This window comes from Thunnus albacares, chromosome 12 (genome assembly GCF_914725855.1).
Source record: "Thunnus albacares chromosome 12, fThuAlb1.1, whole genome shotgun sequence".
NCBI classification, from domain to species: domain Eukaryota; kingdom Metazoa; phylum Chordata; class Actinopteri; order Scombriformes; family Scombridae; genus Thunnus; species Thunnus albacares.
Genome location: NC_058117.1, coordinates 18,547,621 through 18,575,584, shown reverse-complemented (window position 1 = coordinate 18,575,584; position 27,964 = coordinate 18,547,621). Strand labels below are relative to the sequence as shown.

Genomic DNA, 27,964 nt, shown 5'->3' with positions numbered 1-27,964 from the left:
CTGGGATGTTTGTGTGTCATGATGATTCAACACAGGTTTGCGTTCATGCTTTCTCTGTAACTGTTAGTCAGTGTCAACTGGGTCACTGCTCCCAGACTGTTATCATCCCACCTGCTCAGCAGCAGACATAAGTCAAGATCAGTCATTGCCCTCAGTGTCTGGTGAGTGTCTGTGAAAGTCAAACAGTGGTGGAACATAACCAAGTACATTTACCAAAGTACTGTATACAAGTACAATTTGTATTTATTTCATACATCCACTTCATTACATCTCAGAAGAAAACTTTTGACAGAGTTGAAAACTATTGTTATGAGTTACTTTGAAGATTTTACATTCAAAACCTGACCATTTAATACAATTTGATGCATTGTTAAAGATTAAACTACCAAATTGTGTTTTAATTAGTTAAAATTAGCTCCCACACAATCAGCTACAACATCAGTAAAAATCATCATCAGATAATATAATATGTATTAATATAACGTTGACAAAGGCCCTTCTGCTGCATATTGGATGCTTTTACATTTGATACTTTAATTACTCATTGCTGAGTCAGTGCAATGTGTTAGTGTTACTTTAACTAAACAGGATATGAATACATCTCTCTTATTGAAGCCATGTGAAACACATTTCCAGAATGTCTGTGGATGATAAATGATGAGCCTGAGTTGACTGAATACTTGGTTGCCATCTAGTGGCTCAAAACATCAACTGAAAAAAAGTGAAGAAAAATAGATGTAGCTGTATAGCTGTAAATTAATGTTTAAAGCAAAGTATTTAACTATAATCTGATTTGTAGTTATTCAAAAGCAGGTCTTCTTTTTCCACTCAGTAACTACATAAAATATTCACTACATACATCTATTATATAATCACTTCATGATCTTGAAGTTTAATATTTTGCACAGTGCATTTCTTTGAATTATCACTTTTAACACAAATCAGTGCCTTGCTCAGCAGATTTCCTTTTCTTATCGCTGGCTTAATAGCTGAGTGTAAATGTAACATGTGTTAACTCCACTATACAGTACGTGCATATGTGCAGTTTTGGTCTGAGCTTTTGTTGCGTAAGTATACGCCAAAGAGAGAGGATATATCGCTGTTATCAGTGGGGTTCCTGCAGCATTGTTACCAGTGTTGGGAGGTCACTGAGTTGGAGAAGGGCAACAGCACTAAGGCGTCTGGAAAGACAAGCTGCAGTAAACATATCTCTGGTAGTCCAGATGACCCTGATGAGGTCTGCTGCTCCTTTGGGCTTGCCCCAGATCAACCCATGACATGGCCAGTTAAGACAAGATAATGTCAAAGATTAAGACCCCCCAGCTGTGCAAGCAAAGAGTTGTTATTTTGTTTATTTGGATGGGTGGGTTGGATGTGCATTGGATTTTACTGCCCCGATGGAAAACTTCATCAGCTAGTGAGTGTAAAAATAATGACAGAGAATAAAACAATTTATATATTACATATCTCTAGTTTCATACAACTAGTTTTAGATGGAAATATAATTTGAATATCAGTTTAGTGTATTTGTCAATTACCAAATGAACTATTCAATCAACTTGTTAATAACTTGTTGTCAGGAAGCTCCTATGATCAAAGATCTGTCAAGCAAATTTAAGTTAGGGTGCTCATGATCTAATTTAACATGAGTGGAACATGTAAACATTCAGCATACTGCACTATTTTTCTTTAAACATATTGAGGAGAACTTATAACTAGAATATTCTCATTCATCACTTCTTGTTAATTGAGCTACAATCTTCTGATAGCCTGCCAGCAAGCTAAACATCGTCAAAATGAAGTCATGTCAAATGAAATAAGAAGATTATGGCTACTCTTAGCAGGTGTTAAAGGTCAAACATGACACGGCTCCATTGTGAAATGTAGCCTACAGACAGTTGCCACTATGCATGACTACAGATGTGCTAACACTTTGGAGTGTTCTCAGCGTTTTTTGCGAAAAATCTCACTGTAACTCTTGACTAGCAGCATGTTTGGATCATTTCAGGGCAGTAAAATTAACCTCCTTGTGAGACTGGCTGCAGACCAATTTCAGTGGAACATCATCTTCTTTTAACGTTGTTAAAATGTTACTGATGATTATGTGATCCTGTGTTTCAAGCAAGTTGACTTCAATCTTTGAGTCCAGATTTGCAGTATGGTATGCAGATGAAGGCTACAGTATGTTAAAAATTTTGGGAATGTTCTGGAAAACCTTTACAGTTTTTGTCAGGCAACCATGTAATGTTTGTTAGTTTTTGCGTGCAGTGAACTAAACTGAACTAAAGTACATTCATAATAAAAAGAGGTTTCCATTGGTTTTTGAATGAAGTGTTAAAACAGTGTAATGCACACTCAGTTCAACTTGCTTCACTCGTACAGTATGTGGGAGGCGCAGAGCCCTGGCTGAGGGAAGTTGTTGGCATGCACCTCAAGGCTTTTCATCTCAGTCGCTTCAGTGGAGTCCAGCCTTAGTAAAACTGGCACGGGACGCACTCACCCTGGGGGTAGGATAGGCTCGGCTGAGAAACTGAGAGAAAAATGAGCAAATGAGATGGGACTGCCACCACTCTCAGGCTGCCTATGGGATACCCCCCTCCTACAGCCTGGTATAACAGCAGTTTAATGATGGCAGTAGGAGGGATGGGAGAGGAGGAGTCCGAGCACCAAGTTGCATGTTTTTTGCTCTGGTGTCTTGTGTCACTCTTTTCTCTGAGGGGGGGCACATCTAAGTCACATGGTGGAGCTTGATCTGTTACATAAACACAGACCTCCACAGCCCCCAGTCTGCTCGCATCAACTTTGTTCAGTAAATACACTGTGGATAAAACTCTTGTGGTGACATTGTGTGACATTCTTGTGGCGGCCAAGAAGAGTTGTCGAGATCTTCCCTCCTCCATGTTGCATCACTTTAAAACTTGGCTATGCTGAAAACCCCTCACAGCTCCCACTGACCTCTTAAAGGTGAAACTGTCTGGGAATAAAAAAAATCTGTCTGTTAAAACAATTCCGTGACTTGCAGAACACGTGATAAAAATGAGCTATAAACGTATTTTCACACCACAGGAATTTTCTGGATTATTTTTTTTTTAGAATGAATTTATTTGTCATCCGTCATGATTTTAAAAATCTCAGTCCGATGCCACAGATGCTACCGCAATTTAAAAAAAAAAAAAATCGGACCTGTTTTACATTTCACACTAAATATAACTTTAACCTAATGAATATTAAAAACACTGTCATTTGGCTGTCACATGATGCCAGTCCTTGTAACTAGAGCAATGTCAAACAGTGTCTTACAGGGGAATACCACAATATTTTCCTGGCTCTGGGCAGTCCAATCAATTTTTATCAACGTGAACCACATTCTCCCAAAGCCTGAATTGTCCTACAGTAGGGCATGGGACAACATATTCAAAACCAGTCATTGGTTTGACTCTGTTGGTTAGTACACGTCTGGTTTTGCTTTAAGAAATTTTAAATTTCAATTCAAATACTTTGATATAGTCTCTGAGAGTTAATTGTCAGAGAAAGAAATTTGTTTTGGGAGGAAAAATATTGTTTCATAATTACACTTAAATTTAACATAATTTACATGTTAAAATGATATTTTTTATGAGATAGTGAGAAGAAAATAAGGGTTATTTTAGGGTAAAACAATTATCTATTCAGATAGTGCTAAACTATCCTCAGAAAATACCTGTATATCAGTATCAAAAATGTTTTATTCAATCAGAGTAGAGCATAGTGGAACCTGAGTGAGTGCTAATTGTAAATCACAACCATGAGCATCAAGTTCTACTCACTGTCGAAGAACATAAACTCTAATTGACTTGATGAGTCTGAATCCCTCTAATGTTCACTTATCAACCGTCTTCATTGGACCATCTGTGTCTTTTGGATGACAGGAAGATTTTGCAGGGAGAGAAATGCATTGCAACTTAAAAACACGTGCGTATCTGTCCCTTAGGGATGGCACATGTCCAAAGCCCAAATGCTCTAGCTATTCCAGCAGCATCCCCTGTCTTCTTTTCCTGCATGCTGCACCAGGGGTGCTTGCTACGCCACATCTCTTCAGTCAGATGGAGAGGGGAGCCTTGAAGGCGAGGCCTCCGGAGAATGAGTCCTGCAGGCCCAGATGGCTACTTCTCAGAGCTTTCTTTAGACTGAGAACTGCTCAAACAGAATGAGATCTTACAGCAAAGACTTCTCATGTGCTTATATCCCATTCTTGACATGTCTTGCTGCAGTTGTCTTTGCTCTATGACTACCCAAAGACAGTCCAATATTCTCACAATATATTAAGACAGGAAATCCTGAATTTTTCATCCTCACTTAAACGACTGAGTTGAAACTGTGATCTGATTGATGGTGGACTTACTGTTGAACGTTATTCTTCGCTTTATGGCTGTATACAGGTCATAATTAAGGTTTATTGAGGACCTTGTGAGAGTAACATTATGACAATGACAATGACCAGATACATTTCATTAATGCAAACCAGACACTAACCCGTTTATCTGTGCTCTAATAAAAGTTGTTGTGTTTAGATCCCTTCCCAAATTTGACAGCAAGTTCTGGTACATACAATACAGAGATGGAGAAATTCCTTTCTGATTTTCTGTCTTGCATGAATCACCTCATCACCACCACCATCTGTACTTTGTCATGTTATTTCAGACTTTTCTTTTTTTTTAAAAAAAGAGTGATGTGCATGTGTGTATGTAAGAGTGAGAGAAAAAAAAACCTCCTGTCCACATACAGCCAATCTTGCCACCATGTGAAAAAATCCATCACGTGCCTGAAGTAACAATGTGTGCTACTGCGCTCCACAGGCCGAGGTGAAAGCCTGCAGTATAAACAGTAAGTTGGAAAGGACGTGTAGCGGGAGTGCAGAGTGCGACCTGTCCACTGCTCTATTATCTGGCCATCTGCCTGGATGGAAGATCTAAATATTATGACACTTGATATAACTGAGCGTACCTGCTGGATACATTCTAGCGGATCTGCACTGAGGCAAGATGGTTTATGTCTCTGTGACCCTCCTGTCCTCAAACTCCCTGTCTTTGTATCCCCAAAGTTGTTTTTTCATAACTGTCAACCATTGTAAACTGTTATGTAATGGACAGATAAGACAGAGGTGGCTAATCTGCATTTAGTGTGGAGGATGTGTAAGTGTGTGTCTGCGTCTGTGTGAATTTGTGTGTTTTTGTGAGAAAAAGAGAGAGGGGGATGGGAGGGGTGGGGATGTTGGGGTATTCTTAATGACCTTTTGGATTTTTACAAATGTGTGTAAAGTGTGCCACAACCATACATCACCTTTTTGCTCAGAGTGAGCTCCTGCTAACAGAGTGAGCTCCTGCTAACTGTATGTATGGTTTGGGGGCATAAGGACAGTGCAGAGAGATATATGGAGACACAGAGAGAATAAAGAGAGAGAGAGAGAGACCCTCATCATCTGTGTTACAAATGTTGCACATGAGTGTTGACTGTGTTGCGATTAACACGCTCCCTCAGCTGGCCGTTCATTTCAATCTGCAGTACGATTTCCTCCAGTCTGAACCCTTGGATGCAGGTCACTTGCCAGAGGAGGATTTTTTTTCTGCCTCTCTGTTTTTTATACTTCCTTCTCGGGCAAGAAGGCTGGTGTAATAGAAACCAGACACAAGCCAGAATGTGAGGCATTCACAGCGGTGAGACCTCCCTTCTACACAGAGTGGGAAAACAGGAGAAATAGGAAGTCTAGTCTAATAAGTTCCTACGTTGTTTCTCGTTTCTGGTATTTTGGAAGTTATCAATAAGACGGAAAAGGCCAGGACATTAGGATGGAAGTGGTATTCTGTGGATCAGACTGTGCAGGGGATATGTAGAGAGAGCAGAGGAGACCTTCAGGATGGGAAATGCATGTGCAACTTTTCCAGGTGGGTTGTTTCAGTTATTGACTTTCCCCTAAAGAAACAGTATGATAGTTTCTGTTCAAGTGTGCATATTTTGTCACGTTGAAATTGAGGACCGTTTGTGAGCTCATATGTCTGAATTGACATCAGACATAGGCATTGACATATGACTTCACATTTTGTTGGATTTTCATCCAACAATATGACCCAAATCTAGTAATGTAAAATATTTTATATGTAATTAGGCTTACACCTACATTTATAATGAAATTCCTGAATAATGTGACTTAACCATAAAGTATGTTCTTTACTGTGCTTGTATTGAGGTCAGCTGAAATATTTATTAAAAAGTGACATTATTTTGTAGAATGTAAACATTTGGAGTAAATGTATTGTATATTTTCTGTACCCACAATACTTCTGTATCTAATATTGTAAGATAAGCTGTATTTTTCAAACATTTAAATCTGGAAGAGTACGGTTTTTGCCTGTTTTAAAAATATATATTAATGAGAAATATCTGCTACTGGTCACTTTTACCTTTACTTTTGACTATTTAAACAAATATTAATAAAAAATGTCAATTACTTGTAGTAAATTTCTTTGTATGACATCTTAACAGACATGTATTTAGCAAAATATCATGAAATCAAACTACAGTATCAAGGTTTTTTCAATCTGAAGTAGAAATTTGCATGTTTTATGAAAGTGTCGCTGTTTATCTTCAATGAATTTAATTTTTATTTATTGAAACCAGCAAATCCCACACAGATTAGAACTCTCTTTTCAGGGAGAACTGGTTAAAATGGCACCAGCACTGAAAATTAAAGACAGACAAGGCAGCACATGATTAAAATAAAAAGCTATTAAACACTTTTTTTTATTAAACACGGCAATAGCAGGCAGATATCTCCAGTTCTCTAACTGTAAATCCACTTAAAGGTGTAATATTGATGCTATCATACACAACAGATTCATCCAAACTTCTGTGTAAATCCTAAGTGAAGCATCCCTCCTGTCATGCCATCCTGAGGCAGACATGAGCTGCCCACCATAGGTGCCATCTGTCTCCATGTGGCTGTACCCCTCCCCAGCGTCAGCAGTGCTGGATCTGGAGGGGAGGCCTCGTGGCAGAGCAACAAGCCTCTCCTGTTCACTCAGATGGCAGGGGAGATGGCACATCCCATGCCAGGGAACACGGTGCCACAGTTATGAGATCAACATGAACTCTGCAGCTCTGTCTCATGAATGACGGGAAAGAAGGGCTACGCATTGCAGCTTCATTCACCTCACAGACTCAGCAGTGACTGTGAATGTGAGAATGTGTGACTGTGCCATGTCATCTTTTTTTTCTCTGCGTGTCCTTTGGCATCAAGTGTTGACGCACCGAGGACAGTATGTTTCTGAAGTGGCACTCTTGAGTGGAGCACACTCTGGTACCAGAGTGGGCTTTTTTATACATTCAGAGCCCTGTCAGTTTCACTTTGTGTTTTCAATCTGTCATCCTCTTCTAGTGTTCTCTCGCTGTAGTGTCTTTAGGATCAAAGCTATAATCAAAATGATTGTTGTTGCTTGTGGGTTTCTGTGTGACTTTCTTTCTTTTCATCTCTGCATGTCCTAAACTATTTCAATCTGTTTGAGTGGAACACTGGAAGTGCTGCATTGTGTGTGTTGTGATAGGGCGACTGAATGACATCACCCTACTTACTGACATGCATCAACACAAGCCATTGTCTTGTGTTTGGCTGTGCAATGAATGGAAAATAGATGTCTCTACATCAAGACGTCCTACTGTGCAAAATACTACAGTTTATGTTTGAAATATCTGCAAAGCTGCACAAGACAAAGCTTCCTCACATGGTTATCTGTATATAAGTCATTTAATCTTTCAACTAGAACTCAAGAATTACAGAATTACTGTGACTGTGTTTTTAACTTTCTTGTTTCCCTTTCAAAAAGCATGAAATGTTTCTTAGTTGCAGGTCTACACAGGGTATCTTGTGGCCTCAAGGTTCAAAATGCTGACCATGTAATTGCAACATCCCTCGTTTGACTGTTGCTGACCTTTGTTGCGTGTCACCCCCCATTTCTCACTCCCTTCATTTTCTGTCATGTCTATACTGTCCCCTGTCTAATAAATGGGGAAAAATCCCCCCAAAACTAAATAAAAGCCCTACACTTGATTTACTTTAGTCAGACAATTATACCAAAAAAAGCACAGGCATTTAAGAAATAACTATAATTGCAAGTACAAAATTACAACTAGTTCATTCAGTAAAACACACATCTACACTTGATACGGTCCCTACATAAGTCTTAATCAATTCTTTATCGTCTCTTCACAGATTCTAGTTGAAAAGCTTGTAAGAGCAACATGAGCTGGAGCTTTCTCACTCGTCTCCTGGAAGAGATCCACAACCACTCCACCTTCGTGGGGAAAGTGTGGCTGACTGTGCTTATCATCTTCCGCATTGTGCTCACGGCAGTTGGAGGTGAGTCCATCTACTCCGACGAGCAGACCAAGTTCACCTGCAACACCAAGCAGCCCGGCTGTGACAACGTATGCTATGATGCCTTTGCTCCTCTCTCGCACGTCCGCTTCTGGGTCTTCCAGATCATCATGATCTCCACTCCCTCTATCATGTACATGGGTTATGCCATCCACAAGATAGCCCGAACTTCAGAGGAGGAGCGCAGGAAGCAGATTAGGCTCCTAAAAAAGCCACCTCCTCACTCCAGATGGAGAGAAAGTCACCACCTGGAGGATGTCTTAGAAGAGGAGGAAGATGATGATGCTGAGCCCATGATTTACGAAGATACACTGGAGGTGCAGGAAGCCAAGGCTGTGCCAGTAAACACTAGCAAAGACCCGCAAAAGCATGATGGCCGCCGAAGAATTATGCAAGAAGGACTGATGCGAATCTATGTTCTTCAACTCATGTCCCGAGCTATTTTTGAAATCGCTTTCCTCGCTGGACAGTATCTCCTTTATGGTTTTCAAGTTAGTCCTTCGTATGTATGCAACAGGGTCCCCTGCCCACACAGAGTGGACTGTTTTATCTCTAGGCCCACAGAGAAAACAATCTTCCTCCTCATCATGTACGTGGTAAGCTGTCTTTGTCTGGTGCTAAATGTGTGCGAGATGCTTCACTTGGGAATTGGTACTTTTCGGGACACCCTTCGCCTGAAGAGGAGCCGGGGCCGACGGACGTCCTATGGCTTCCCGTTCTCACGCAACATTCCAGCTTCTCCTCCGGGGTACAACCTTGTGATGAAGACAGACAAACCTAGCAGGATCCCCAACAGCCTCATCACTCACGAGCAGAACATGGCCAATGTGGCCCAGGAGCAGCAATGCACCAGCCCAGACGAGAACATCCCCTCTGATCTGGCAAGCCTACACCGTCACCTACGGGTAGCCCAAGAGCAGCTTGATATGGCCTTTCAAACATATCAAACCAAAAACAACCAGCAAGCCTCCAGAACCAGTAGTCCTGTATCTGGGGGCACAATGGCAGAGCAAAATCGAGTCAATACAGTCCAGGAGAAACAAGGAGCCAGGCCAAAGTCAGCCACAGAGAAGGCTGCAACCATTGTGAAAAATGGAAAGACCTCTGTCTGGATCTAGAGATAAATATCATTTGGTAAATTAACAGTAAAAACTTTTAAGTCTCCAGGACTGCACTATGACACAGCTGGAGCTGGATGTGTCTGTGTGAGATGCGACCTTGGACAATAACAACTGAGAATTTCAATCACACTATTTGAAGGTGTACAGTGCACAGTGGGCCTAGTTTTTTGGAAATAATTAAAAACACACACACACATACACACACATAAAGAAATGATCATATCCAGTATCATGAATCTTCTTTGTTACTGTAGTGTGTCATTTTGTGCTTTTCATAGCTTTTGGACATGGTTAACATATGCTTACTTAGTTAAACATCTCTAATTCTAGCTAAGATGTCAAAGTATAAACAGACTGCTTCAAGCTATTTATCTCAGCTACCCTTGACTGCCGCTGAACTGGATTCATTTGAAGGAATTTAGCTTTGAAAGTGTGTGATTGCGCCCTCAATCCAAATTTGAAAATGCAGTGCAAAACATTCTACCATTGCACAATGACTCATTTCTGGAGAAGGATGATTGCTGATTCTTGTTGGAAAGATGCATGTTTAATATTTGGGGAAGTACTTTCGGATGTAGTGTGGATGTGTATTGCTGGAAGCAGATTAAACATGAAATATTTTGATAAAGATAATGAAACAGGGCTGTGTCACTGTAGGCTCTTCTGGTTAACATCTGCTCCGTGTGATGATCTTCAGTCATTGCGTGCAAAGCTTTTATCTACTCTATATTTTTTCCAAAACCTTGTAGTGTCACATTTGAAGGGGAAGAGGTAAGTGAATAGAAAATCAGATTATTTTCTAAACTAAATATTGATTTTCTGCAATCTGAAGCAGATGATGCATGCTTTTTAACTGGGAACACACTGTATACACATAGCTAGACTACAGTAGAAATCCCATCCTTAGCTATTCAATTAGCTCTACATTTATCTTATGTTAAGGCATGTTAAGTCTTGAAGATGAGCATTTTAGTTTTTCTGTCATTGAAGCAGTATGTTTCTAAAATTGATTTCAGTGTAAAATTAAATCCTGCCTTCACTGTTGTCATACTCCAAAGTGCCTCAAACTTTAAAGACTGTTCTAGTATTTTATTCATGAAGAAATAAACTTATTTGAAACCTCTGTGATCCTGCGTTATATGCCTCATCACACTTACAGAAAAAATGAAAAGCTTTTATTGAAGTCCAATTCAAAGTTAGAAACTGGGAGAGAGTATGGGATTTTAATTTTTTTTTTTTGCAGAAAGATAAGTAAGATGTTACAGCAAGTAACATCCATGTTATAATGAGAAAAAGATCTGGTCAATTTACTCATTTAAAATGAACATTTTTAAATGAAAATTACTTATTTATGCAATTTGATTAAGTTTTATTTCATCAGATATGATGAGATTCCTCTATTACTGGGATCAGAAAGTTTGTCTTAAGTGTACTGAATAAGTAGGAAATGTATGGTCAGTAGAGAAGAAAGAACTGACATCTGTAATAAGAAGATAAGTAATCAAAATTACTACAAGCAACTTTCATTTTGTGCTGATTTTAGCAGCTCCTGTGGACAAAAGCGGTAATGATTGTGAGTGAAGACTGCATTTCCCATGAGCACCACTGCCTTGTGTTGAAGATCTTGGCTAGTGTTTGTTTTGGAAGCTAGTGAAAGAATGACGTTTCTTATTTTTAATACTATCTTTCTTTTTTAAACACAGCTGTTTGCAGGATGCATAGTGATGAGGTAATGTATCTGTTTGTGGCTATGTACCATTCATACACCCACGTAGGTTAAATGTAAGGCTGCATTCACACCAAATTTGGCAATGCAGTACCTTCCCGCAGGGTTGTACGGAGGTGTGGGCGTGTTTATTTGTGCTTTAGAATGTAACTGCCATGAAACAATCAGAAAATAACATTTTATTTCTCCGATTCAGTGCTTTGTTCACGCTATCGCAGCTCACTCCCTTCTTTCACTCTCTAGCTTGCTCGACCATTGCTGCTCTCTCTCTCTCGCGCGCTCATGCTCTCAGCTCGTTTGCTCTCTCTCTCTCTCTTTTTCCTTCAGGAGGAGTGATTACAGCGAGGAAAACCTCTTTCAGTGTTCATATGGGCACCTGACTATTAACACTGTTTTAAGACAGACTTGAAAAATTGTGAACCCATCCTTTAAAAGGTTCTATGTGTAAGAATCAGAAATTCTTTCTCATTAGTGACATCCGTGGTCGTTAAGTGAGCTGCAGTCAGCATCCAGTTGCCCACACTCCATCAGCACGAGACTAATGCAGATGATGTCTTTTTCCTCACTTACACTTCTCATAATGACATAAAAGATCTCTTGCATTGTGTTTTGCAGTGTGCTTCAGCAAAGCATCTCTCACTCCCAGACAGTCAGCTGCTCCCCTACCCCTACTGTACGTGTGCACACTCAATCACATACACCCACAGCAAACACAAAGAAGCTCCTGCTGTGCTGTGGCTGCCAGCTAGCACTTATGCACAGGTCAGGGTTTTTTAATACCTGCACCTACCCAACCCATTATGAGAGCCAATCTGCACCGCCCAACCCACAAAAATATGCATTAATCAACCACCCAAACCCAACCCAACTTGCAAACCGCCAACTTTGTTTACCTGCCGTGTCTACTAAACACTGATGGGCTCAGTGAGCTGTGGCCGGGGAGCAACATGCTGCGATTTTGTTGTGAAATGTGTGGCGGTCAATGGAGGCAGCGACCATCTCAACCCCCCAAAAAACAAAGTTACTGTAGCCAGAAACGGTGATAGCCGGCATGGTTAGGCAGCTAGCCACCAGCCAACCTGGTGGGTAACAGAGCTGGAGAGTAGGGGTGTGCCCGAATACAAATACATTATTCGGCAAAGCACAAATAGTGGGTTTTATACAAATATTTGTTTCGTACAAATATTTAAAAATTATTTGTTGATGGTATTCCCCAGAGATAAAGCTGAGCTACTGACACAAGCAAAGTGCTCCCAAGGGACTCTCCATAACCTGTTGTTCCCCTTCTCCTTTCCACAATGTTAGGTTGTAAAAAAATAGGCACTAAATGAAAAGTGCAAAGCAATAATTGCCTTTGAAGTTCCTCCCTACACATTACACAGTGTGCTGTCTCTGTGTTATGGGTGTATAAATAGGAAGAGGTCTGTCTGCATGAGGCAATGAGTAAGGTTTTAGCTCAGTAATCAGCTCAGTCATCTATGATCTGGGAGACTCCAGTTCAAGACCCGATGTGGGACCTTCTTTGTAAGGTAGTTTATTATTTTCTAAAATTAAAAAAGTGTCATAAAAACAAAAACAGGATTTTTTTTTCCTATTTCCACTTTTATTCGAATACAAATACAGATACAAATAATTTTGCTGTCTCAACAAATACAGATACAAATACAAATACTGGGATCTCTGCACATTCTGTTATGGTGGGTGCCGGTCATTTGTTGATGTTAGCAGGAGAGAGGCAAGGCACTCAGGAGCATGCAAAAACATCACATCCTTTGGATTTTCACAGAAAAACCAGCCCGAGTCCCTCATATAAAAATCAGTCCACAGGCTGATGTAGGCAACCGAAAAAGGAGACATTTCTCTCACTTTTTTAAGTTACGGTACAACCTGTGCACTCATTGGCAATAAAAAATGATTAATATACTCAATTTGCTTCACAATTCTTACATATAGCCCCTTTAACATTTTATTTTTGCAGAAGGGGGATCAACTTACACTGAATGAGTATCAGACAAATTTCCCACCAAATGGCTAATTATCTTGGCTATCTCTATCTCTATGATGCTGGCTGGAATAAACACTTATTAGCAGTAACTGTATTGTAAAAATTGAAGACTCCTCACTCACATGTAGAAGACATGGATATTAAACATCCATGATAGAACACTAGTCCACAGCACAACGTCTCCTCCTCAGGCACTCAAGTGTTCCAATCATTATCAAGCAATGCATTGTGGGACTTCAAAAATGGAGTCAGCTGCGGTGTCCTCACAATTATGACCAGATATTTTGATAGAAATACAACAAACATTATACAGGATTCAAATGATGAGTTTTACAGTAATATTTTTATGGGTACCAGCACATATTGGTATCAAAGGAAATGAAATGGCAGATATCACATTGATTTGGCAGTTAGCTTCAGCAAGACAGAAATCAAGAGCATTATTAAGCAGAGATAGGGAGTCCCTAGCAAAAAGGGGAATAATTTATTTATTTCATACACTTTCTGTAATAAAACATCTAAAGCCAAAAAATCTTATCAGATGGGGGATCCTGGGACAAAATCTTATCGAATGGGGGTCCGTGGTCTAATTTGTATCCGTTTAGGGGTCCCTGAAGTGAAAAATTTTGAGAACCACTGTACTAGATATTCTGATCCACACTCCATACCACTTGGTGGCGGTAATGAGCCAATTCGTTGTTTGCCAACCGCCAAAGAAGAAGAAAGGGGAACAACGAAGAAGAAGAAGAAGAAGAAGAAGAAGAAGTGTCATCATAATACATCCATGGGTGTCCTGTGTTATGTAGCTGTCAACAGTTGTTAGTAGGCGGACTATCCATCTATCTCTCCTACGTAATATACTCTTATGACAATGTTCAACATGGGGGTCGTGTGTGTCGCCAGAAGCGCGTTCACGTCCAGCCGTTGTCTCGGTGTTTACGCCAGAGCATACACCGGTCGGTATTTCTGCTTTACGTTTCTCTCCGGTGTTTCAGCTCCGACGGGTATCCGTGTGAGGAGGTACAGTCAGGAGAAAAATGTCCCCGGACAGTTTGTGTGCTATCACCTTAATCATAGGACCCTGCTGAAAATCCAGGGACAAGACACAGGCCCGTTTCTTCAGGGGATCATTACCAATGACATGGAGCTGCTGGAGGAGCCTGGACCTAGAGTCATGTACTCACACATGCTCAATGTGCAGGGGAGAACGCTGTATGACATAATGTTGTACAGGTGAGAGTACGCCTCATTATACAGTAAAACACCTGTTCGTGTTACAAAACCCTTGATCCAAGTTAAAATTAATTTTTTTTTTAAATGCAAACATTAACACTGCTAGTGTGGCCCCTCTGCCCTCTTATCAGATACAACAGTTGTTTCCCTGAAAGAGTGGGTAATATAGATAAAATTCTCTATTACGATAAAGCAAATTTTCTGGGAAATCAACTAAGAAACTGTACAATAAACAGGAAGGAATGTCTGTTTTTTGGCTAACTAATACAACAAATTAAATACTTGACAAATCAAGTTATGTCATCACACTGATGCAAAAATCACTTAAGATCCAAAGCATTCCCATGAAGCAGTCATGTTCATTAATTTGCAGTGTTTTCCACAGTGGTCCAATATACCTAGAGATATTAAAGGGACTGCTACAACAGTATAAATAGGCACAAAAAAACCTGATATCCTCTTTTGAATGAGCCCCTCTTGTGTTATTTCCCAATCTGGCATCTTCTTTCACAGGAAATAGCTTACAACAAATTAAGGAAGCAAGATGCTTCAAATATACTGTTTCATTAATGTTTTAAAACAAAAAAGTGACCGTAAACCTATATTTCAGTAAGACTTCTATGTTAAAGAGTGTCTGATAAGGCGCAGTGCAGAAAAATAATGTAACCCAGCCTGTCACAGTCAGTTTTGGGCTATAGGAAATTTTAATTAATGTGTGTGTGTGTATGTATATATATATATATATATATATATATATATGTATATATATATATATGTATATGTATATGTATATATATGTATGTATGTATATGTATATATATTTATATATGTGTGTGTGTGTGTGTGTATATATATATATATATATATATATATTTATTTATTTATTTTTTCACAATGTTCAGACATTTTACTGACCAAACAAATAGTCAATTAATTAAGAAATTAATCAACAATGATGAAAGTCATTAGTTGCAGTCCTAGAGGATGGTAATATAAAGTTGTTTATATTAATCCATAGTTCACGTTCACACACTTGTTTTCCATTTACTTTGGCTTATTATTTATTTAGACCTCTTCTGTACAGACTATGATAATTCTCTCTAGCACATAGACTCATGTTGTTCCCATCATAGCTCTGCCCATTTTCAACCTGATCGGAAATCTAATCAGCCACAGTAAATAAAAATACCCATTGTAGGTGCAGGGCCTCTAAATAAACTAAAACTTGAATTACATAGAGAGAATCAATAGTATTTCAGATTGTGCCACTGCCACAAAGTTGTATGATGTCATATCTATAATATAATTGGAAATCCGTCTATGACATAAAGTAAAAACTCTAACTGAAGTAGACCAGGCAGGTTAAGGGAAAATGGCCACACCAGAAAAGAATGTTGTAACACTGAATCACAAAATAACTCAAAATTATATATTGATTGTAGAATTTTGATGGTGGATTTTACACAACTTGCTGTATTTCCTTTCAGTCTAAAAGAAGCAGATGCAGGGTGTGGCGTTTTCCTGGAGTGTGACAAAACAATAAAGGACTCAATCTTGAGACACTTGAAGGTGTACAAGATCCGCAGAAAGGTCAACTTAAACCCATGTCCAGAGCTCTCTGTGTGGGCGGTGCTCCCCCAGCAAAAAAACCCGGGTCAGCAGGTCAGTAAACCTGAGCTGTCCTCCCCAGAAAAGGCTCTGGTATGGGAGACAGATCCTCGAACTCAGGAAATGGGCTGGAGACTGGTTTTGGACAGTCAAGTTGACCCCTTGGATATCATTGCATCGTGTCAGAAAGGTGACACAGAGGAGTACCACAGACATCGCTATGCAATAGGTAAGACCAGTTAGTAGATTAGAACACATACAGTATGTAACAGAAGACAATGGCACGAGAAGAACAGCTTTTCATGCACATGTGCTCTTTGAATGTTAAGTTTTGTTTGCTTCCTTTGCTGTCATTGTTGTCTAGGACTTCCTGAGGGAGTGAAGGACCTTCCTCCTGGGGTGGCATTACCACTAGAGTCAAATCTTGTATACATGCAGGGCATCAGTTTCAGCAAGGGCTGTTACATCGGCCAGGAGCTCACAGCCAGGACGCATCACACGGGGGTGGTTCGGAAACGCCTGATGCCAGTACGCTTGTCAGCTCCTGTTCAGGACCTCAAGGAAGGAGCCGCGCTGCAAACACAGTCAGGCAAGCCAGCTGGGAAGCACCGAGCAGGGATTGGGGAGCTAGGCCTCAGCCTAATCCGCCTGGCTCATGCCAAAGAGGAGTTGATGCTCAAATCTTCTGACGACACCACAGTGACACTTGAGGTCTCTGTGCCAGACTGGTGGCCTAAGGATGTGAAAAGCAACTGAGGAGGATGTTTTATAGCTCCCTAAAATGTGACATGCATCACAACTGACAGATTTGTCATAGACAGAACCCTGAAGTACAGTATGTTGCACAGCTGTACAGCACTGACCCATATTTGTATTTTGTTTGCAATAGAACCTGCTTTTAGAGTGATTTTTCCCAAATTGTATATTATTTACAGCATAATTATGATATTTAATGGACGTACTGCAGCACTATACAAGAAGATATACAAACCATGACATGATGTTGGTGGAATTTTAATAAATTTTCAAAAAAGCAATGCAAAAACTCAATCAAGTTGTCCTCTTATTTATTTTTTCAACTTCATATTTCAGTGCAAAAACACAAAAACCACAAACCACATTTGAGATTCCAGTACATCTCAAACCAAAGGTGTAGTAGTACCTTTTATCATCATCTTTTTTGCACCATACAAATTGGCACTTTTCATTCAAGCTACTTCCAGGTGAACAATAAATTGTTTAGACACATCTGATGAGAACATCTTATTCCTGATAAAGGAGATGCTGCCCTCTTGTGGATTGTATGGTGTCCCGGATTTGCTGTAACATGGTTTCTGGCTGCAAAGTCAATGCTGAGTGATCGAGCCGCTTAAAATCTTCGTTGCAGAGTAGGCATTCAAGTATGTGAGCCACTCTTTGTAAATCAAAGGCAGCATGGTAAGGTCCAAGGTTGGTGAGGATCTCCGAGAGATGCCGTGGGTAGTCAGAGGAATCACCAGAGGAGCACGCGTTCAGGAAAGCCATTCGGTTGTCAGCAATGATTTTGAGGAACGAAGCAAATTCTCCATAATCGATGCCAGAACAGGCCTTCATGATGACCTGAAAAGTAATACGCACAAGAATGACTTTACATGATAATCCCCATATTGTAGATTATCAGGGTAGCAATCAGGTTTTTGGATAACATGCAGGCTGAACAGTCTTATCCCTAAAGTACCTGACAGTGCTGATGCCATGAGTCCATCGTGTTCCTCCACTCATTGATCTCTTTCTGGACGGATGACAGCTCACTCTGAAGGAACTGCCACATGATGTCAATGTTGCAGCCATTCAGCCAATTATGATTGATGGAGATGGTGTCCTCCTTTAAGATAAAATGTCATGATCATGAATTGTTGACATCCATAAAACATGCATTTATAATAAAAGAGAATTCCCATTTGTCACTGTCAGACAACAGATTATAATGTAGAGTGTGTCATTTGATATCATTACCTTTGTAGTTCTTACCAGATTATAAACTTGATGATGCCAGCCACTGGGCACAAAAATGATTTCACCTGCCTCTTGAATAATCTCAAGAGGCTGACAGGCTTCTTCAGAGTGTGGAAAAAGGCCTCTGTCTCGAAGTTCAGCTGATGTTACGTCATAAGTGAGGTTGCCGTGAGTGTCTCGTAAGAACTCCTCTTGGCCTGGGGGATAGAGGAGCCATTTCTTCCTGCCACAGATGTTTGCAGACCAACTGTAGGAGCGGAACACATCAGCATGGAAGGGTGTCCTAGTGGCAAGAAACCGTGTTAGATTGTATGAAAAAGGAAATATTTAGCTATAGTGTGAGTGTAACTTTATCATACCATGAACCTTTGGGTCCCATGTAGACAAACCGGTAGTCATCCACTTCAAGTGTATCCCAGTATTCATTGAGCCAGTCAGAAGAAAAGAACACTGGTGTAACGTAAACATTATGTTCTGGAAAGTCCCTGCAGTATAAAACACAACATTAGTTATGGGATAGTTACAATATAATGTGCAAAATACTGTGTAATATCCATCCACAAAAAGAGCAAGTTCAATCTGTATTCATTCCTTGACCTTCACCTTGACATGTGCCAGTCTTTAAGATAGAGACATCCTTTAGGTGATGAATGGCCATTCTGGATGTATTCCTTCCAGTAGTGTATGAATTCTTTGAAAGGCATAACTTGTTTAGGGTTTGCATTGTATTCCTTGGCATTGCAGTTTGCAACAGGAACAGGAGTCTCATCTGTGATGAAAAAAATAAAATAAGCGGTCATTACAGCAGCTACACACACTGACAGTGATGTATGGTGGTTAGTCAATATATTAGTAATAGGCTTATTTACCAAACTCTTGCAACAGTTTCTGGAAATTAGGCTTCCCCTCCTCAGTCACCCACTGTTTTCTACACTTCCAATCCTCAGTAAACCTTCTTGAAAACATACATGGGTGATTGGGGAGCAAGTACTTTTTGAAGAATTTAGAATAGCTGAGTTCCTTGTCGATGTAATCTAAGAAATGTGAGGACCAAAACTGCTCATACGACTGTCTTGGGATTTTGACCAGGCTGCAGCAGTTACGGTACGCCTCCCTATCCATGATGGTAAACAAGAGGTTGGCTAGCCAGTTAGCGAGATTAGCTGTCACGATTAGCAGAGCTCGTGGGTCGATTGATTTGACATCACAGAGCGTATGTCTTTTCGCATTAACTGTTAAAATTCAAACCTCATTAAGCTAGATAACTTAACATTGTGCTAAAATGCTGTTTTTCTATTTCGACAACAGGTCGTTGCTGATGTCTCCATTCCGGGGGGGATAGCAGGTTATGAGTCCTGAATGACGAACATATCTATATCGTTACGATTTGTTTTTCGTCACCTCTGCCTCTTTACTAACGCTTCTCATTAATTTAATACTAATATCGCTCGCTATCTCAAATATTAACGAAATTATCGCCCTTGCTGACTACACCTATTTCTCCAAAACCTTGTCGCGACAGCTTTTTCTGACAGCAGAGTTCAAGTCGGATAGTAAACACGGCCGTACTCATGCATGACGTCACTTCCGTGATAAACATCACCTACTGAGAAGAGTATTGGGTAACGTCATGCTAATGTTTACCACTAATGTGGTGTGGGTCAGCAATATTTTATACTTTGTACCAAGAGGAAGTGATAAATCCTAAGAAGGGTTATAACATTATAATGACGCGCTCGTAATGCGGTCAGTTGGATAAAAACCCCGCTTTTCCACAGCTGAAGCTGCCAGTGTGAACGCCTCAGCTGAGCTCATCTGCTGCCTGGATACCTTATTACACTTCAGACTAAGTATGTTCAGTATCAGAACAGAGGGAACAGTCAGTATAGTATCCTAAAGGTATGTATTGTGCATTTTTAATCTTTAATCGTGTTCTTCTTCTAGGAGAATCAGTATATCTCCTTCCAAAATGAGCCGGGACGTCCCCATCCACAGCTGGCCCGGCTCATATTACATCAACAGTGAGAAGCGGTGGGAAAACGGCACCCTTTCCCTCACCAGAACCACGGTGAGCTTCGTCTCCAGCCAGAGTAAGGAGAGTCTCGCCAGTTTCCGCCTCTCCCGCATCATGGAGATTAAGATGGAGTCGTCCAGTTTCATCTTCAGCACCCTCACGGTGCTCGAGGAGGGCAACGTGAAGCACTGGTTTGGCTCCCTTAAGCCCAACAGGGTGGTGGTTTATAATGTGTTGGAGCATTTCTGGAGAGAGCGCCTCCTGTCTCCCAGCTCTGAGGCCCGAGGGGCTGAGTGTCAGCCCTCCAAAGGCAGAGAGCTGATAAACCTGGTGGCAGGGGCACAGAGGAGACTGGAGGACACTGGGAGAGTCCTCAGCCATCAAGGAGAGCAGTTTGACAACATGATGCAGGGACTGGAGAAGATTGACTCCGACCTGGGCGTAGCTGATAAGTAATTTAAAACCTAAACATGCACAATTTTTCAGTTAGAAGTCTGGGTAATGTTTTCTGTTAATGTCATGTTGTACTGAGTTGTTACAATACAGAAACAGGTCTAATTTAGTAGAGGAGGATGTCATACACTCACACAACTTCTTCCTGTCCATTTCTGCTGCTCTGTTGGCAGACTCTTGTCAGAGCTGGAGTCTCCTTCCTGGTGGCCTTTTGGTAAACTCCCCTGGAAGGCTCAGCAGGAGGCCAAGGCCGAGGATGCTGCAAGAGCTGCAGCTACTGCTGCTGGTAAGGGGTCCGGGAAAAATAAGGTGATCACAAGCATCCCGGCTGTGGTGTCCAAAGGTGGAGATTCTGACTTGAAGCCCGGATGTTTGTTGGTGCTGGTTTCCTCCCTGGAGGTGCGAGACACAAGCTGCCAACTGCTTCACCGCTTTGAACGGAATGAGATCGACGAAATCAGGGTGCACAGTCCTTACGAGATCACCGTTAGACAGCGGTTCATCGGGAAGCCTGATGTATGCTACCGGTTCCTGTCTGCTAAGATGCCAGAGGCGTTGTCAGTGTTGGAGATGCAGTACAAAAAGAAGGTTGAGTTCACTGTCGAGTACACAGCTTTCAAGACAACTCCACTTTCATCTCCATGTGACACAGAGAGGCAAATTGGGAATGAAGGTAAGGAATACATAACATAGATAAAGGCAATGTTTGAATTTGACCACTAAGTGGCAGTAAAGCTCTATGTTTTCACCCTTGTGTATTATTTAGTGTGCAGCCACGTGTAAAAACATTTCATCCACATGACTTTTGGACACAGTCTTGACAGAAATGTATTTTGATGAGTCACTTCATCCTGATTGCCTCAGTTGCTGTACTTTGAGTTTACTGTCTGGTTTCCTCATAAACAACATATGCACTCTGCGCTTTTTCACCATCTCCACCCTTGGAGTCAGGTTTGCTGCAGAAGTGCCAAGAGACAGAGGTCCCGCTGGAGGTCCCAGCAGGAGATCTGTCCCAGTTGCAGGTGCATGTCCTCCAGCCATCTGTTAGTCAGGCTGAGGCCCAAGAACTCAAACAGGTGAGGCCCAGTTGGACATGTTGTACTTCCATTGCCTGTGTGAATATGTGACTTTCACTATTGTTGCATTTAGATTTTTCATGTTTGTATATATAAGGCAGGCAGGTTTACCACAAATAATGGCAGCTGTTATAGTAAATAATCCTTTGGTTTTAGTAACATGTATTTTGATAGTTCCATTCCAAACCACAATTCATTACAGTGATTTTTATTTTTCATCCTGTAGGTTTTAAATGTTAGTTGGTGAGACCACAAACCAAAGTCCGTCCTGGTTTTTAAGAGAGGGAAAGAGACATGGTCAGTTATTTAGTCAGACTGTACAGCATCTTTCCATTCAGAACCTCGCAACACTGAGAACTGTTACAGACATGGTCTGTGGTGGCAAGACCTACACAGTGACGCAAATTCAGACCTATGATTCAGACAGTTTCTTTTTTCTGTTTGTTTGACACACTATTACAGGTTGCTTAGAATGAAATATCTGATGGATAACCTTTTAAGTAAGCTAATTAAGTTTTTTAAATACCATATTTAAATACATATCGCATACAGTGTTAAGACAAATGAATGAATGACTGTATTACATACTGTATCTATATTAGCCGACACAAGGTGCTAATACCTGGTGACAAGATTATATGATAGATTACCTGATTCTGGGGGAAGACAAAATAATGAAAACACCTCAGACTCTGAAATAGCTAAACCTCTACTGCAAACTCTGCTACAAATGTGGGACATATTAGTGTGAATGTAAATTCCAACTATAGCACAACCAATAAAGATACAAATACTTTGAGAGTTTAAAAAAGATCTGACAACAATGTATTGGCCAATATTCTTTTTTTACATAAATAATATAGAATAACATTTTTATCCCTTAAATTTGTTTATAAAGACATTTCACAGTTGAAAATAAACTTTCCTGTGCTCTCAGGTGGACGAACTAAGTAATAATGAGACTGTAACAGACCTTTGCTATTTCTTGTTACTTAACAAACAACATATACACAGACTGATATACCTGCAACAAGCTGATATTGGCCAATATGTCGACCTGGACAATTTATTGATCAGGCTCTATTTAGAACTATTTGTCATCTGTTAAAGTTATCAGGCAATTCGCACTTTGATATGTGACATATGAAAGCAATTGGTATCCACATTGCAGGCACAGTGGTTATATATATATATATGTACACACACACACACACACACACACACACACATATATATATATATATATATATATATATATAACCAATTTGCCAATCACAAAATTGCAAATTCTATGATAAAGAGGAATCTTAGACACAATTTGAAACTAACCAATAAGGACATGATTGACATATGTGGGGTCTGACCATTACTGGTAATTTGCTTGCGGCCGTATATGACCCAACCTCATTGCAGTGTTTTCAATTGTGGTTTAGTTTCTCAAAAGTCCTTTTTCATCGCACATTATTTTGTCTTCCCACTGCATCAATCATATCTCAAAAGAGGCAACACTTTTAATCTAATATTTGGTTAATTATTATACACAATAACAATGTACAGTAGTTCCACATTGTTTTTATCAGTACAATAGTTTTTCAAACAAATTTGTCATGGCAGCGGCAGCATTGGGTCTGTGATACAGCTTGACTTGTCTGTTGTGACTATAAATGGCATATTGTCTACAGCTGATAATGGTTCAAACTTCAAAGGCTACCAATTTTGACTGAAAACTACATTTCTGTACACACCCTGCTCTTAATGTAATTCATGTCGAGATTAGAATCTACGGTGAGGCAACTTGTACAGAGGGTTACTTGTTTTAACACCCTGCCTTAAATGCTTTAGCAAATATGTCTTTTTGTTCAAGCACATATTAAAGAAGTAACATTGTTTGAGGTTGGACATTCCTACTTGTTAACAGTACAAACTGGCTCACAAAAGAATGATTACGCATCTATTCAGTTTAATGTACTGTATTTTTCTATTAGTTCACAATCCTGGAATTACACCACTAATGCACAAGACACAAGGCTCATATATTTTTTCTATTAGTTCTAGCCTAAATATTTAATTTTGGGGGTTTCTACATGACTTAAGTTTTGTATAAGCAGCAGCTAAAAATATTCATTTTCTGTGTTTTTCTATGACACACCAAAACTCATGTGAATGTTAACTGCAAGGTGGGATTCAGTCATGTTCTCCTAGTTGAAATTATAAAGTCACAGACCTGAGTGAGCGAATACAGTTGTTCCTCGGTGTGTATTGACATACTATCTGTTTTTCAAACTGCTGTCTGGAGCTGTTTCTGTGCTCAGTTGCAATGTCCGCATATATTGGCCAGTGAAAACTGACATAATGTCAGTGGATGTGTGAGCGCGCGTGTGTGTGTGTGTGTGAGAGAGCATGTGTAGCATAACATAATATTAGTTTAGAAACCATGGTGGTGGGGTCTGGAGTGAGTGTTTATTAGGTTTTGCTTGGCACATCACAGTATATTTAAGTTGTTCCATCAACCATAACATACACTGTTGTTGGACCATGGAGATGGAGTCACAGTATTCCTTAAACCCACTGAAAGTAGAAAACAAACAGTATCGTATGATATCAATGATCCCAGGAGACAAGCCAAGACTTCTCTCTGGAATATCTTCTCAAGTTTCATAGACTGCATAATATGAAATATTATCATATCTGCCACATGAGTAGCTGTTTTTGCATTATGGTTGGTGTTGAATTGTAATGTTGCCTTCTCATCTGCAGACATTTAGCAGAAGCTCATTGTCTTTGGAGCCAGAGTGAGGAGAAAAAAAACTCACTCATCTACTCCTCTTTCTTTATTCCAATAATACACTCTCTTTCTCACTCGCCATTTTCACACCTCTTTACATATGGTCTACATGTTCTGCCCTGTGTTCACTACTCACCCACTTTATTGTAGGTTTTAATAGTGAATCTTTTCTTATTTGTGTCCTGCTCCTCGGTTGTCCATGTTCACTGGGGGCTGATATGTAATTTTTTAAACAAATGAGTATGCGTGTGTCTCCATGTGAGTGTAATTATTGGATTGTGTGTGCATGTGTGTGTGTGTGTGTGTGTGTGTGTGTGCAGATGCTGATGCAGCTGAAGAACCTGGCTCTGGAAGCAGAGACAGAGCTGGAACGGCAGGATGAAGTTCTGGACGTCCTGACCAGCTCCACGGACCGAGCCACAATGCACATAGAAAAGCACACCTGCCGCATGAAAAGACTGCTGTAGCTGAGACGCATGCGGTCACCATGTTCCTCCTGAGAAATGCACTACAAGCTTTCTCCTTGTCCTTGCGGGATTGGTACGGCTTGAGAACACTGACGTACAGTGCTAGGGACTTTTTCCATATACTCATTAATAGTTCATAGGATTTTTGTTGCATTTGCTGGTAATCACATGATGTTGGGGTCAAGTGTCAGTGATTTCAGGGAAATACGGTGGAACGCCTCGGCAATGTCTGTTTAACACTAAAGATGTTCATTGAAGTCTGTGAAATTTGCACATTTAAGGTCAGGTTATGACCTTAAAAGCATGAGGATTTTTTAATACTTGTTTCTTTTAGAGAAATGGAGTGTTGCAAGTGCACATTTGTCATTTTTGATTTGATCTTCTTTTTTAATACTTCATTTGAAACAATTCAACCATTTAGGTCTGAGAAAAGTCCACTATCTATATGCAGGGTTGAGTCAATGCTCTCCCCTTTCAATGTGGATCCTGCAGCCTTTAGCAACTGTGACTAGCATTGTTAGCATTACATTCACATTAGATGCTATTGCCTGGACACAAGTCTCATGTTTTCACATTTTGCCAGTAATTACAGCATTTCAGATGTTTAGAATAGTAGCTCTGGAAATAACTGTCATTCTGAAAACACCATTTTCTCCATTTTCTCTATTTTTTGAGTTGCCATATCTAAATGAAGTGCTTGATCGCCACTTAGTTCAGATTATGTGGAAAGGTGTGCTCTAAAAATGAAGATATAACTATAGAGAAGGACTTGCCCTCCACTCGATTCAGTGCCCAGCAGTGGTGCTTATGGTTTGTCCTATTAAACACAATATGGAGTGTTTGAGTGGGAAGCCAGTGAGGGATCATGTCCTTGTCAGTGCATTAGTGACTCCTACTGGTTGGTCGTGGCACCAGGGTGAGATCTGGGGGAATAGAATAACCCTCAGTGCGTGTCATGCCCTTCCAGTGGAGCCGGCGGGTGAAAATATAGACAGGATTATCGGAGGAGACACACACGGCAGTCTAAACCCTCACAACGTGTATTGGGAGACAGCAATGACGACGACTGCAGTAAAAGGTGAAATGGACACTAGAAGTACAAAAAAAGACAATAACTAGTCTATTTATTCTCTCAGCACACAGATTTAAAAAAACTGCATGTTACAAGACAGATTTTGCATTAAAATGAATCTTAGAGGGATAGATAAAGTTACCATAGTTTCTGATGCTTTATAACCATTTCTGACCTAAAGCTTGTTTTTCTCAAGTCCAAGGTGTCACTTATCCTCTCTGCACACAGTTTCACCGTGGCTTACTGTTGCATGTCTCGATATTGCTGCTGTGTACTGCATCAAGTGGAAATGTCCCATCATTATCAGCATATAGCAGAAGACTGTAAACGTGCAACTAAGTAATGGGACTTATGACAATGTAACAGAAAACACTCCCTCTCTCTATTTTTAAGTATTGTTCACAGAATACTCCACCTTAAGGTCCACATCTACTGTATATGTCTTGCTGAAGATTGATATTATCCTAAATCTGTATGATGTCTAAAGGACTGATGTGTGTATTGTATTTCTGTAATTTTATTGTGGTCTGTTACCACTGTGAACTTGTAATTAGCTGTCAGTTAATCTTGAAATACCTGTGATTTAAAAAATATTGATCTCATCACTGTATAGATGCTTGTTTTTGCTGATAATTCCAAGTTTATCTTGACTCTGGATACAACTAAACGATTAGCTTTAAATATAAGGGAATAAATCTGCACCTTCATCCTCTTCTTATCGCATGAACCCTAACTGGTATCGTAAGTAATGGAATTAATTAATTTTTATCAGCCAGTTTGCCTCAAGTCATCACTGTTGGAAGTCTGTAAAAGCATATAATTTGCAATAAACTAAAGTTTAAAATCCAAATGATCAACTGTAACCAATAGTTTTATATTAACAATGGATCAAATGACAGTGTGAAAGTTCACTGGTAGTGATAAACCCACAGAGAGTTATCACCCGACTCTGCAGTTCCTCTCCAGTCTATAGAGCTTTTTAGTGTCTGTCAGCTCATCGTTTTGGTTTTACAGCTTAGAACACAAAGTTATTGACCAGCTGGTGAACATAGTGGAGCATTTAACTGCTGAAGAGCCAAGAATTTTCCTCAGGAAGTGGAGACCAAATCAGAGCTAAAAGGAGAGTGAATACTGGAATTACATTTGTCAGGTGGACATTAGCATGACTCCAACTGAATTATGTTGGTCAGTGTCTGCTGGATGTGTAAATAGGCAACTGTTTGCTACCACATTTGCCTTATCAACTTCATAAGGTGTATTTACAGCATCTTACTCTGTTTCCATAATCTTTGCTCAACAGCCTTTGTTCAACATTGTAAAACAGGTTTTTATTTCACCTTCAGCTTCATAACTGTAGCCAACAATGTGCTTTGAAGGTTGAATTGTCATCAGGCCTTTGTATATAATCCTCCACTGAATGTGGATATAAGCAGTTGAGAATTTTTAGCTCTGGAAAATACAATTTGGCTTTTATCAGCTTTTAACACCAGTTTATGATGGAATGCCTTGTAAATATTATTATAAGCAAGCTGAAGGTTTTGAACAACCAATTGACTGGGATCAGCAGAACACTTGAGTATAATATCCTGGCATAAAATGACCATTAAAGCCAAAGAAACAACATCATTTAGTAACTGGAAAGCAAATTAGGTTTAGTTATTTGGAAGATTTCTGAGCCAGTGAAATGAGCCTCCTGAATTCTAACCAGGCTTTATTCCTTAACTGAAAGTCAACTGGCAACGCCCCTCATAGTCGGCTCCCATGTGACAAATTGCAACAGAGAATATGAAAACATGTGCAAACTAGAAACGGATGTTAATTACTGCTTCAGCCGCTGCGCATGCTGTTGTGTGGAAGTGGCGCACTTTGTACGGTCTGCTATAACATCCTGTTGGCACCAAGACTGTTGGCATCAGCTGACCACCCCTGTCGGGCCGCTTTCACCAGAAGAGGGGACTACTTAATGTCAACAGTGGACCTGATTTGATTTGGCAAGTGGCTG

The 27,964-nt window shown here is 40.1% G+C and overlaps 4 protein-coding genes across 5 annotated transcripts; 3 read left to right on the top strand and 1 right to left on the bottom strand.

The window, feature by feature from the left end:
• The first annotated feature begins 5,514 nt into the window (after positions 1–5,514).
• gjc2 (gap junction protein gamma 2) lies at positions 5,515–10,651 on the top strand. The gene is made up of 2 exons (XM_044368202.1): positions 5,515–5,921; positions 8,243–10,651. The coding sequence occupies exon 2, from the start codon at positions 8,272–8,274 to the stop codon at positions 9,523–9,525; it is 1,254 nt and encodes a 417-aa protein (XP_044224137.1). The 5' UTR covers positions 5,515–5,921; positions 8,243–8,271; the 3' UTR covers positions 9,526–10,651.
• Positions 10,652–13,985: 3,334 nt separating this feature from the next.
• On the top strand, positions 13,986–17,150 carry iba57 (iron-sulfur cluster assembly factor IBA57). The gene is made up of 3 exons (XM_044367433.1): positions 13,986–14,492; positions 15,980–16,329; positions 16,465–17,150. Exons 1-3 carry the CDS (start codon positions 14,125–14,127, stop codon positions 16,854–16,856), a joined length of 1,110 nt encoding a protein of 369 aa, XP_044223368.1. The 5' UTR covers positions 13,986–14,124; the 3' UTR covers positions 16,857–17,150.
• Positions 17,151–19,636, bottom strand: jmjd4 (jumonji domain containing 4). The gene is made up of 6 exons (XM_044367430.1): positions 18,965–19,636; positions 18,699–18,864; positions 18,455–18,580; positions 18,111–18,378; positions 17,818–17,964; positions 17,151–17,699 (listed from the first exon to the last, which is right to left on the bottom strand). The coding sequence occupies exons 1-6, from the start codon at positions 19,215–19,217 to the stop codon at positions 17,364–17,366; spliced, it is 1,296 nt and encodes a 431-aa protein (XP_044223365.1). The 5' UTR covers positions 19,218–19,636; the 3' UTR covers positions 17,151–17,363.
• A 53-nt stretch (positions 19,637–19,689) lies between these two features.
• snap47 (synaptosome associated protein 47) lies at positions 19,690–26,674 on the top strand. 2 transcript variants are annotated; one of them, XM_044367432.1, is made up of 5 exons: positions 19,690–19,945; positions 20,040–20,561; positions 20,736–21,235; positions 21,510–21,638; positions 24,744–24,842. In XM_044367432.1, exons 2-4 carry the CDS (start codon positions 20,065–20,067, stop codon positions 21,608–21,610), a joined length of 1,098 nt encoding a protein of 365 aa, XP_044223367.1. In that variant the 5' UTR covers positions 19,690–19,945; positions 20,040–20,064; the 3' UTR covers positions 21,611–21,638; positions 24,744–24,842. The 2 variants fall into 2 exon arrangements, with proteins under 2 accessions (XP_044223367.1, XP_044223366.1); XM_044367431.1 differs by having other exon boundaries at positions 19,695–19,945; positions 21,514–21,638; positions 24,744–26,674.
• The last annotated feature ends 1,290 nt before the right edge of the window (positions 26,675–27,964 follow it).

Bases quoted from the DNA above. Each gene is read 5' to 3' on its own strand.
- gjc2 (XM_044368202.1), top strand. From the start codon at position 8,272: ATGAGCTGGAGCTTTCTCACTCGTCTCCTGGAAGAGATCCACAACCAC.
- iba57 (XM_044367433.1), top strand. From the start codon at position 14,125: ATGACAATGTTCAACATGGGGGTCGTGTGTGTCGCCAGAAGCGCGTTC. The intron at 14,493-15,979 runs GTGAGAGTACGC...ATTTCCTTTCAG, and splicing joins TATGACATAATGTTGTACAG to TCTAAAAGAAGCAGATGCAG. The intron at 16,330-16,464 runs GTAAGACCAGTT...ATTGTTGTCTAG, and splicing joins CAGACATCGCTATGCAATAG to GACTTCCTGAGGGAGTGAAG.
- jmjd4 (XM_044367430.1), bottom strand. From the start codon at position 19,217: ATGGATAGGGAGGCGTACCGTAACTGCTGCAGCCTGGTCAAAATCCCA. The intron at 18,865-18,964 runs GTAAATAAGCCT...TTTTCATCACAG, and splicing joins GAAACTGTTGCAAGAGTTTG to ATGAGACTCCTGTTCCTGTT. The intron at 18,379-18,454 runs GTATGATAAAGT...TCTTGCCACTAG, and splicing joins ATGGGACCCAAAGGTTCATG to GACACCCTTCCATGCTGATG.
- snap47 (XM_044367431.1), top strand. From the start codon at position 20,065: ATGAGCCGGGACGTCCCCATCCACAGCTGGCCCGGCTCATATTACATC. The intron at 20,562-20,735 runs GTAATTTAAAAC...CTCTGTTGGCAG, and splicing joins GACCTGGGCGTAGCTGATAA to ACTCTTGTCAGAGCTGGAGT. The intron at 21,639-24,743 runs GTGAGGCCCAGT...GTGTGTGTGCAG, and splicing joins AGGCCCAAGAACTCAAACAG to ATGCTGATGCAGCTGAAGAA.